Source organism: Acanthopagrus latus, chromosome 19, assembly GCF_904848185.1.
Source record: "Acanthopagrus latus isolate v.2019 chromosome 19, fAcaLat1.1, whole genome shotgun sequence".
Taxonomy (NCBI): Eukaryota; Metazoa; Chordata; class Actinopteri; order Spariformes; family Sparidae; genus Acanthopagrus; species Acanthopagrus latus.
Window position 1 is genome coordinate 13646364 of NC_051057.1, and position 10804 is coordinate 13657167.

The 10804-nt window shown below is 42.7% G+C and overlaps 1 protein-coding gene and 1 long non-coding RNA gene across 2 annotated transcripts; one reads left to right on the top strand and one right to left on the bottom strand.

Annotated features, from left to right (window-relative positions):
• Positions 1 to 885: 885 nt before the first annotated feature.
• Positions 886 to 3050, bottom strand: LOC119008376. Its single transcript, XR_005071405.1, has 2 exons — positions 2912 to 3050; positions 886 to 1718 (listed from the first exon to the last, which is right to left on the bottom strand). It is a non-coding gene; the product is annotated as an uncharacterized LOC119008376 (long non-coding RNA).
• On the top strand, positions 2593 to 7310 carry prdm14 (PR domain containing 14). The gene is made up of 8 exons (XM_037078584.1): positions 2593 to 3239; positions 3617 to 3670; positions 3765 to 3925; positions 4024 to 4294; positions 4387 to 4589; positions 4916 to 5017; positions 5955 to 6174; positions 6549 to 7310. Exons 1-8 carry the CDS (start codon positions 2600 to 2602, stop codon positions 6710 to 6712), a joined length of 1815 nt encoding a protein of 604 aa, XP_036934479.1. The 5' UTR covers positions 2593 to 2599; the 3' UTR covers positions 6713 to 7310.
• Positions 7311 to 10804: the final 3494 nt, after the last annotated feature.

Here is a 10804-nt window from a genome sequence, read left to right on the forward strand (position 1 = left end):
AATGACTTGTGTACAATATTGAATGGGTGCATCATTGTTGAACTCTGCTCAGTGAAGCTGGAGACTCGCTCCAAGCTGCTCTGGTCCTCATCATTGCTCTCTGTTCTGTGTTGGGTTGAAGATTCTGTTATCTCATCCCCTCCCCCTCCCCACCACTCTTTGTATGGAAAAGATGATACATAGGGATATTGAAGCAATATGTAAAATACTATATGGACTTTCTGAAGAAAGCTTACTGTTGTGTTTTCTCTCCCCCCCCTAGATTTTTTTTCTTCTGCATTGTTCACAGGAATCACACTGTATACCCGCATCCATCTTTGTATCCCTAGTGTGTGTGGGCGTTTTATGCAAAATTAGATATACAAGAGAAGTTAAAAACCACAGTTATGCAAGTTGTGAACTAATATGGCTTCGCTGATGCTATTTGCCTTGTAAATAAAGAATTCTGTTATTGCAGTATTTAACCGAGTGACTCTTGTTTCATGTGTTTGAAGCAGGTTCTAACTCAGGCCTCCATGTTCCTTTTCACCATATTCAGTGATACATACATACAAAATGAACGAAGGAGAAATATGATTTTTTGTTTTGTTTTGGTTTATTTTTTGTTTGTTTGTTTTACCAAAAACTATTACATTTAGACTAATTAAGAAAAAAACATTCAATCCAATTAAACTGTAATGTGAATTAGAATTTGGCAGAAAATAATACATTTTAATACAACAGCAGACTGATGTAAAAGAAATGGCACAAATCAGAATTAAGCTTCCTTTACTGGAGACTCTGCACAATTCAGACATCTTAACGAGATTTCGTTTTGGGTTTTAGCCTGTATGCTGCATTCACAGTAATTAATCTAAAAGGGAAAAACGAGTTTTAACACATGAATAAGTGTGTATACTTTTCCTTTATTAATCCGATGTCTGCAGGGATTATTAGGCCTGTATAGACCAGTGACACATACCAACATGTTGCCTACAGCCAGAGCTGTGTTAGGTTAGGGTTAATGTCTCTCCATAGGTGATCTTTAAAGAAATTAGCCTACCAAACTCAATGAAAAATAATCTATATCCAAATACATTCAAAACGATACCAATGATGAGACATCACTCCCATACAGGTAAATGATGATCACAATATATACGGTGTGGTCTAAATTAAACTTAATTGTTGCTGGTCATTCGTTTTTTGTTTTTTTTGTTTTTTTTAGTTTTGATCATTTTTTAAATGGAGTTTGGCTGATTGGCAGACGGGGCCGATAAATGTCCTTTTCTCTCCTGCTAATTCACCACATCCAAGTCATAACAACACATGTCTATACTCCACGGGGGGCGAGCCTGAGATAAGATCCTGCAGTGTGTGCGTGTTGGAGGTGGGGGTCCTCGTATGGAAATGTTTCGGGGAACCTCTCTGGATCAGCTCCATTGTGTGTCAGAGAGAAGTTAAAGAAGGGGTGGGTCGTCCCTGAGAAAATGTATTCCTACGGGGGGCTTTGAGATGCATGAGGGCGAGCTGATGCCTTGGCCAATAGGAAGGAGGCGCAGGGGGAAGCATCTCCAGCAAACCCGAGTGTGTACAGTGAGGATGCCCTCAGATGACACCAGAGGACGCTTCCCGGAGCACGTCATCTGAAGTTTGGACCTGCTCGGCTGATATCTGCACGGTTAGGAGGTTTATCGGCTGTGACTGATTCCACACTCGGACTCCGTTGAAACTCCAGCCTGTGGACATGACAGAGACAACTTCACTGTGAAACACCTCGAAGTCATTCAGCAAGGTAAGCCTCTTTTACCCACAATTAATTCGTGACTCATTCTTTTGTGCCGTGTTTTCAAAATACCACATGAGGTAGATAGTCGAGATTTCTTACCGCATGAAACATTTTTTTAAATCGTTTTCTTTCTCTTCTGGTAAACTAAAAAAAAATTAAATCCTGTTTTGTTTTTCCACGATTGTAAAATAATTTCCCTCAGCCCAGTCCTCCTGCTGGTGTCTGTGTGTAAGCATATAATTGCACGGTGACTTTAAGGTCCATAAACAGCTTCATTAATGCTGACCTCTGCTCCGGCCGACTGTTCTGTAATTAGTGTCGTGACCCTGGTTTGTCTTTCTATTTACTGGCTGACCTGTGAACGGTTTTACCAAACTAAAAAAAAAGAGAGGGATCCCACCATATTCCAGCCGTCACTGATGGTCATTTGATGCGTGTCCTCTCAGCTGGAAATATTGCAAAATCGCTCTCAATTAGCTGTTTATTGCTTTTACCTATTAAGCAACGGCTGTGTTCAATATTTGACCAATATGTCTAAACGACAGGAGTCCATTTCACCTTAAAACTGTAATTCTGGGTGTTTAATAAATGTTAAGATCCATGTGTTAAATAACGTATCCGTGGCAGTATCAATCGCACCACTTGAATAACTTCAGTAAAGATTTACTCAAATCAAAATGACTAAATCAGGTGCGGTCAACCTTCCTTGATGTCATGCTTCCTTTTTTAGATTTCGTGCATTAAACTTTTATAACTCACCCCTGCCTCCCCCCCCTGTTCTCCCTCAAGGATACATCTCCATTTGAACCTTTGCCTCACCCCCGTGCCGTCATGTCGGTGTCCCTGTCCAGCATCCCTGTAGTCCTGAAGGACAGGAGCTACCAGGGCGGCATGCTGAAGGGCAGTCCGGCCCGGGGCTTCTACCCTGCCCCTCTCCCCGGTCCACCCCACTACATGGACTTCTTCCCGCGCACTCACAACCTCCTCCACCCGCTCAAGTCCCTCGGCCGCCTGGTGTCGGACACTCAGGCGTCCCTGCCGCTCAACCTGCACGCCGGAGGAGCCCCTCCGTTCCTCGGCCAGGGCGGCCACCACTCCTCGGTCCTGCACGAACACATGTTGAGCGCGCCCGGCTTCCCCTACCTGAGCCAGATGCTGCCCGGACAGCCTCTTTACTCCAAACCAGAGGAGCTGGCGGCGGTGGTGACGGAGCACGCCGCCGGTCCGCTGTCCTCAGACTTCAGCAGCCCGGCCAGTGAGAGGTGCCCCTCCGCTTCCTCCTCCTCATCTTCTTCCCCGCCGAAGGAGAGTTTGTTTCGCCTCCGGAGCGAAGAGCTGCCCCAGCAGAAAACGCGCACCTCGTATAATTTCAGCGAGGACGACCTGTTCATGGTGCTGTACGGGTACTCCGGCAGCCAGGAGCGGAACGTGGGCCACGCCATATCAGGACTGGCCCTGCCTGAAAAGTCAGGTGAGAGTTGTGCTTGAGTTAGTGGATGTTTTGTGCAAAAAAACAACAACAACAACAACAAAAAAAACTCGATCGATTGATGTCAACTTAAAAAGGGGCAAAAACAAACTGAAGAAACAAACTGATATGAACACAGTTTCATACGGGTTCATTTTTTTATATATATATGTGGCGGACCCTGCCACCTTTCTAGCTTCAACCTTGTTTTCCTTTGAGAACAGCTTGTTCATTTACCTATGGAAAAAATAAATATTTCTCAGTTTGCGTCAGTTTTTAAAATATGAATTTGAATTTCTTCTCCAAAAACGTCATAATGCCCCTTTAATGAACCCTGACTGTTTGCTCATCTGCGGTTCATTTCTTGTTTTTTCCCCCAGTTTCTGACTCTCACATTCTCCAACTGGACAAGGAGACACTTGAACTTCCAGAAGGTAAGACCTGACAACTTCTCTGCTCACAGATCATTTTTAATCCTCTGCGCTTGAACGACTGAGGCTTGACGCTGCTCTGACTTGTGTGTCGCAGGGTTAACCATCCTCCGGGCCTCTTGGGGAAACGTCTCCCACAGCGGGGTTTTCACCGACAAGAGCAGCGTCGCCAAAGGGACGCGCTTCGGACCTTTCCGAGGAAAGCTGGTCAACACGAGCGAGATCAAAACCTATGACGACAACACGCTGATGTGGGAGGTAGTGTGCCGCACTCTTTGCCAAAAGTCCTGCATCAAGTCCTCACATCAAAATTCATCTGTTCGTTTAAACTTTTCTTTTTTAAAAAACTCCTTCAGGTGTTTGAAAACGGCCGGTTGAGTCATTTTGTGGACGGCAGGGGAGGCTCCGGGAACTGGATGTCTCTGGTGAAGTGTGCTCGTTTCCCAGATGAGCAGAACCTGATCGCCGTGCAGGCCCAGGGTCAGATCTTCTACGAGGCCTGCAAAGAGATCCGACCAGGCCAGGAGCTGCTGGTGTGGTACGGAGACTGCTACATGCAGTTCCTCGGTATCCCCCTCACGCTGAAAGACCCCAGAGAGGACAGCAGCACGGTCCCCCCCGCTGAAGGTCAGAATCTAACCTTCATCAAGCTTTTATCAACACATTATTGTTAAGTCTAATCACAAAACCTAACTGATTTTTGTCTCTGTTGTCTCCAGACTGCGGCGAGGGTTTCAAGTGTGACAGGTGCGGGAAGGTGTTCGCGTACAAGTACTACAGAGACAAACACCTGAAGTACACGCGCTGCGTGGACCAGGGCGACAGGAAGTTCCCCTGCCACCTCTGCAGCAGATCCTTCGAGAAGAGAGACCGGCTGAGGATCCACATCTTACATGTTCACGAGAAACACAGGCCTCACAAGGTACTGGAAACGGTGCGGGAGTTGTCCGCAACCATCCAACATCCCCAAAAATTTTGCCTGGTGCTGAAAGAACAGCTCCCCGCAGCGTCGCTTAGAAACGGATGCTTCAGGTTCTTTATGAGGCCTCGTAAAAAGGCGAATTACTGTGGCTGGTGCTAATATAGCCTGAAGCATTGCAACTAAAAACAGAGCCTTGTTTAGCTTGTATTAACATTCACATAATACTCCAATTTTTACTGGTATGAAGAACAAAATCGCTCTCAAATGTGGACGAACTTTAAACGACGTTCACTCGTACTGATGTCTCGTATTTGTCTGGTCTGCAGTGCTCGGTGTGCGGGAAGAGCTTCTCCCAGTCGTCCAGTCTCAACAAACACATGCGTGTGCACTCTGGAGAGCGGCCGTACAAGTGTGTGTACTGTAATAAGGTAAGAGGAAGACATTTTTTTTCTCCTTTTCTAAAGCTGTATTGCTGTATTAGCCATTAGCTGAGCAAATTTAGTGCAGTCGGCCTGCTAACAGCTTAGATTTAACGGATAAAATGCATAGTAAGGGGGAAGAAGAATTATTACACGGACGCCTGTTGTAGTGACTTTTAAAAAGGAAATTTCTTTAAATTTCAAGCACGAATTATGTTTGAGTTTCTGGTTCTACATGCAGGCCCTTAATGTTTTTTTGTTTTGTTTTTTACTCCCCTCCTCACTTCCTCTTTACACCGTCACCATTTTGGATCCATTTACTGCGCCCTTGTTTCATGGTGCATTCGGCCTCAGCCCCTCGTTATTGTTCCCCTCGCTGGGCACGCTCCACGGAGACACTTACATGCTAATTATCGCCAGATGTACACCCACCCTTTTGTCTGCCGAGATTATACTTTAAATTTACGGCCCTGGAATGAGCAGAAGTGTTTTTTGTTCTTGATATCATCCCCTTTTTTATGCACCCGAAGCGGGTTTTGTTTAAACTAATCCCACTGTCTCCCCAACTGGCGGCACGAGACCAGGTTGGCAGCCATTTCAGTTGGGCTAACGTTGGAAGACGTTGCATCTTTTTTGATTCATAAATGGTGGCAAATTAAATTAAATTAAACAAAAATGTTGAACGAATTTTTCTTGTTTTATAAATAGACTTTACCTCGGCATGAAGTCAATCAGTGGTATGTTAATCTTCTGTAGCTAGAGAGGTAACCTTTTGGCCAAGTTAGCTTGATTAAAAGTAGCCGACTAGCAAGCTAATATAAAAGATGTCTTCCCCTATATAATCCAGCGTTGCTGTTGCCATTACTGTGAATTTAACCTCCCAAAAGAAAAAAACAAAAATAAAACGCTGACTGTGTTTTTTTTTCTTTTTCTTTTTCTCCTCCAGGCCTTCACAGCCTCCAGTATCCTGCGAACACACATCCGCCAGCACTCCGGAGAGCGACCCTTCAAGTGTAAGCACTGCGGGAAGGCCTTCGCCTCGCACGCCGCACACGACAGCCACGTCCGGCGGACCCACGCCCGGGACAAGCCCCATCCCTGCGACCTGTGCGGGGCTGCTTTTCAGGAGGAACAGGAGCTCCAGTACCACATGAACAATCACAAAAGTAAGGAGTTAGTCTTTTTTTTAAAAAAAAAATGATAATAAACGTACCAAAAAACAGAAGAATTCCAGCTTTTAGGAGGCACATTTGATTATACGTGTAGAAGTCGAAGTTGCATTTGTGATCATTGTAATTTAAGCAATCGAATATTAAGATGATAAGCTGTTAAATTCAACGTGTTAATCGTCAGCAGTAGGCCTGTGTGTGTAGAAATACATGTTTTGTTTTGTTTTGTTTTTTTAACAGACTCTGGTTGTTTTTCTCGTCTTCAGCTGATCGTTTCCGAAATAATAAATATTCAAGGCCGCAGACACAAAATGTTGCATTCCCTCTGACAACTATTTATTTATCAGCTTTTTTCTTAATTTTCCCTGCAGAAACCCTGGACAGCACAGTTCTCCCGTCTTCTCCAGGGAGTGGATTACAGAAGGACTCCGTGTTTCCAGTCAAGGACAATCCAAAAACACAGAAAAGCGCCGGACAGAACCTCCCTTACACCGGGTTAACAGCCTTAAACCCAGAATATCGGCCCTGGAACTAGTCCTCATGAGCTCAAATGTACCCAGAGAGCCATTTTGATGGTGTGTGATAATTTAAGAACATTGTGCTACTGCCACCAAAGATAAATAATCAGGCCTATAAGGTAGGATCTTGTGGTTCTTCTTTTGTAAATGCTGCTTAAGAAAAGAAAATGTCGTTCTATATAACAGGCCTATTGAAATAGGCTCATTTTAATTTAAATTGTCGTGTCTAAATCTATTTATAATGTGTTAAGATATGTTGTCTGTTGTTTTGTGGCTTAAAGCTTTTACTCTGCAATGATTTTGTGAACCCACTGTGATGCCAAATGATAACTATTATTATTATTATTATTATTATTATTATTATTATTATTATTATTATTATTATTGTGTTGGATTTTCTTGCATTGACTAAGCTTGAAAAGCAAAGCTGTTTTTTAATCACTGTAGATTTGAGCTTATTTGTGTATAAATTAAATGTCAAACCCTATCTTAATTTATAATGTATAATCATATTTTTTACTGTAATGCAAGGCTGCAGTCGAAAGTGTCCTCGTTTTATTCCCTATGAGCGTCTGCCTTTACATGACTAACAAATAAAAAAATCAGCGCATGGAAACAAAATGTTGGTTTTGGTTTAATGTGGGAACTGAGAAAGTGAAAACATATTAATTGAAGGGGCACTGTGTAGTTTTGAAAAAAAAATGTTTTAAAAACTCAGAATTTAAATATTCACAATATTGATGAGGGCATAATACAAATGCATATCTAGTTATTAAGCTAGACAGGTGGCAGGGTCCGCCGCGTATTAAAGTAAAACAGCATCAAATTGTGTTGTCCTTTGAGGCCAGTTTGTTTATTCTGTTTTTTTTGTTTGTTTGTTTGGTTTTTTTCAGTCATGAAAATAAAGAGTTTAATTATTTAGGCTTAATAACTCAGTCAATGAAGATATTTCTACTCTGTTTAAAACGTCTCTCCCGAAACTAACAGTGCTTCTTTAAAATAGCACAAACGTCCATTATGGGCTATAGGAGTTTTAAGAATCTATTTAAAAAAAATCTGAATCGAATAATAAATAATAGTTTAAAAAAAAAATGTATTTTTTCTCAACTTATATTTTTTTAATTACTTTGTTACTTTCTGTATCAGTCACATCACTGCAGTTTAAAAGAGAGCGTTAAGTTGTAAAATTCAGAAAAACGTTCCACAGTTCGGGCCGTGGTTAACACTTCACTGCCTGTGTGTGTGTGTGCAGGCCTAGTTATCGCCATCAGTCCATTCAGTGCACGCCTCCCTTTGTGTGCGTCCACTGTCTTCGTACATGTAGCCGAGTGATGAATTGGAGTTTGTGTGCTCGCAGTAAAAAATGAACAAACCCCACTGGACCCAATGAATGACAATAGAGTGCAGCAGTAAGGTGGTCTATTGCTCCACGCACAAAGGAGATCCCTGTGACTGACATCTGCCCTCACACTGTCACCAACTTGGCCACATGTGTTGTCTTTAGATTAGATAGATAGATAGATAGATAGATAGATAGATAGATAGATAGATAGATAGATAGATAGATAGATAGATAGATAGATAGATAGATAGATAGATAGATAGATAGATCTGTTACAGATTATGTGTCTGTCTATGTGTGATGGGGTTGATTTGAGGAAAGCCCCAACTGGTTGCGGCGGTCTCAGCAGCATGCGGTCTGACAGGCTACACAGTGTCCGGCCTTTGTCTCTGTGCTCTGTTATGTCACCTTTAACCTCTGGGTCACTGTACGTCACACTGAGGGCATGTAGTCGCCGTCATCACACTGCGCTGCGACAAAATGCTAACTGAGCACAGATTCAAATAGACGGAGAAGAGAGATAAAGTAGGAAGTTTTCACCCTGCCTGTTTAAAGAGCTAAAATTTTGGACTTCTTTTTGCTCTTCTGTCCTGCGAGGAGAAGAGCAGTGAAGTCACTCCTGCCAAGCCTGTCTGTTAATTTTTCTGTAACGGATGGACAGCAGCCTTCAGGGTCAGGGGTCACCTCCTCACTGAATGTTTAACAGCCTCCCTCTCCCTTCAAATAGCCAAAATATGGCTGCTTGAACAAGTGTAGATCACCCTTCATTGGGCCTGCGCCTCCCATGTATACAACCCCCGAGTCTCCTCGAGGGGCCTTGCTGTGAAAAGGCTGGGATACTCCCCTTTGTGGCCATCCAGGAGCAGAGGGGTGGAGGAGAAGGATGGCACAAGAAACAAAAAGACAAAAAGAAAGACAGAAGGAGAAAAGCGGAGAATGAGCTGCCAGGGCTGAAATACTGAGATTGTTAGCGAGCTGCGCTGAAAGACTGGTTTTACTAGCACCTCGTTGATTGGCTGATTTAGGACTCGGAACTTTAATCCAGGTCATTTATAAGGATTGATTTCACACTTAACCTCGGGGCCAGTTAACAGGGCCTCTGGAGGACGATCCGTCTGATTAATCTCTATATTAATGTGATATTAATGATAGGAGCAGTAGGGCTTTTATAGGTCAATTCCCTCTGAGGCCGAAGCAAACGGTGATAACTCTCTCCAAAACAATTTGTGATGTTTTATAACACTCGAGTCAGCCCATAAATGCGGCCACTGAGTTTAATGCTCTGATCAATTAGTAATGTCTATTGATATAAAGAGGTGAGTGCTGTTGCAGGGATAATCTTACATCTGGGGCCAACCTGTGTGCTTTTATGCCTGTAAAATGCATTTCATACAGCATGATTGATAGACCTCTCCTCTCCTCTCCTCTCCTCTCCTCTCCTCTCCTCTCCTCTCCTCTCCTCTCCTCTCCTCTCCTCTCCTCTCCTCCTTCTCTCAGACTGCTAAGCTAGTGGAGCTGAGTGGTCAAATGCTCTGATGTATTAGCTTGTATTGATTGCCTAATAGCTGTCAGTGTAGTGCGTGTGTGTGTGTCTGGCTGATGCTGAGGCTCGCCCCTGTTTCCAGACAGGCCTCAGACTCTCAGCTGAGTGGACTCGTAAACTATAACCACACCAGCTCTCAGTCCATCTGTGCCCCAGTCGGCCTCAAACCGCATGAAAACTCAGCAATGATGAAGATGGAGGAGAATTGTCATCATTTTTCAAAGATAAAGACACAATTTAGCGCAACATCAGCTTATGTACCCTCTGAGAGCTTCCTCTTAGTAATGGTTTGGGGTTTTCAGGCTCATTCATGCACAGGTTTTTTTTCCTGCAAACTCGCATTTTTTTGTGTTCCTTTACAATAGAAACCACCCAAAAAGCTTTAAACATGTTTTAAAACTCTTGAGGAGTTTTGTTTTTCAAGATTAGCCCATGCAGCTTCTAGGTTTTACATACTGTAGATTTGGAAGCTGCCTCGGACAATTGATATTTTTACTTTTTCACCTTATTTAAGATAACTCTGTTTCCTGCAAAATGATATGACAAAAAGACAATCTTTACAGAAGTGTGTTGTTTGAGTTGCTCATTTATTTGTTCTTATAATATTTTGAATAATGCTGCTTGAGGCTGCAAGGATTGTGCTGTATATAGTTCTCAACTTTACTGGATGTAATATGTGCAATATGTCTAATTCGTTTTGTTTGTGTTTGTTTGTGTAGTATGTGCTGCTCTTTCTCCATCTGGAGACAGCTATATGTGCACAGCATTTGAGTCCAAGACAAATTTCCAGAGAGGACAATAAAGTGTATTGTATTGTATTGTATTGTGTATCGTATCGTATCGTATCGTATCGTATCGTATCGTATCGTATCGTATCGTATCATATCGTACCTACCACACCCTTTCATACCCCTTGAACTTTATCGTACCAAACTGTAACAAATCGTATCATATTGTAGCGTCATGTGGATCTTTTTGCATCTAATTCCTAACTTCTTACATCTTCTCCCAACTTCCTTTCTTTTTTTTTTTCACTTTCTGATTTTGTCTCATTTCTGCCCTCTCCTTTTGTAATCAGCTCTTGTTTTCTCTTCCTATTCTCCTCTCCTCGTTTCAACTTGCAATGGTGATATGGCAGTGTTTGCACAGTACATGGAGACTGAAGGAACAGTGAAGGAATTATCTTATTTTATAAAAAGATTAATTGCTGAAAAATTAAGGATA

Excerpts from the sequence above, each read along its gene's own strand:
- prdm14 (XM_037078584.1), top strand. The coding sequence starts at position 2,600 with ATGTCGGTGTCCCTGTCCAGCATCCCTGTAGTCCTGAAGGACAGGAGC. Across the intron at positions 3,671-3,764 it reads GACACTTGAACTTCCAGAAG|GGTTAACCATCCTCCGGGCC; the intron begins GTAAGACCTGAC and ends TGTGTGTCGCAG. Across the intron at positions 3,926-4,023 it reads ACAACACGCTGATGTGGGAG|GTGTTTGAAAACGGCCGGTT; the intron begins GTAGTGTGCCGC and ends AAACTCCTTCAG.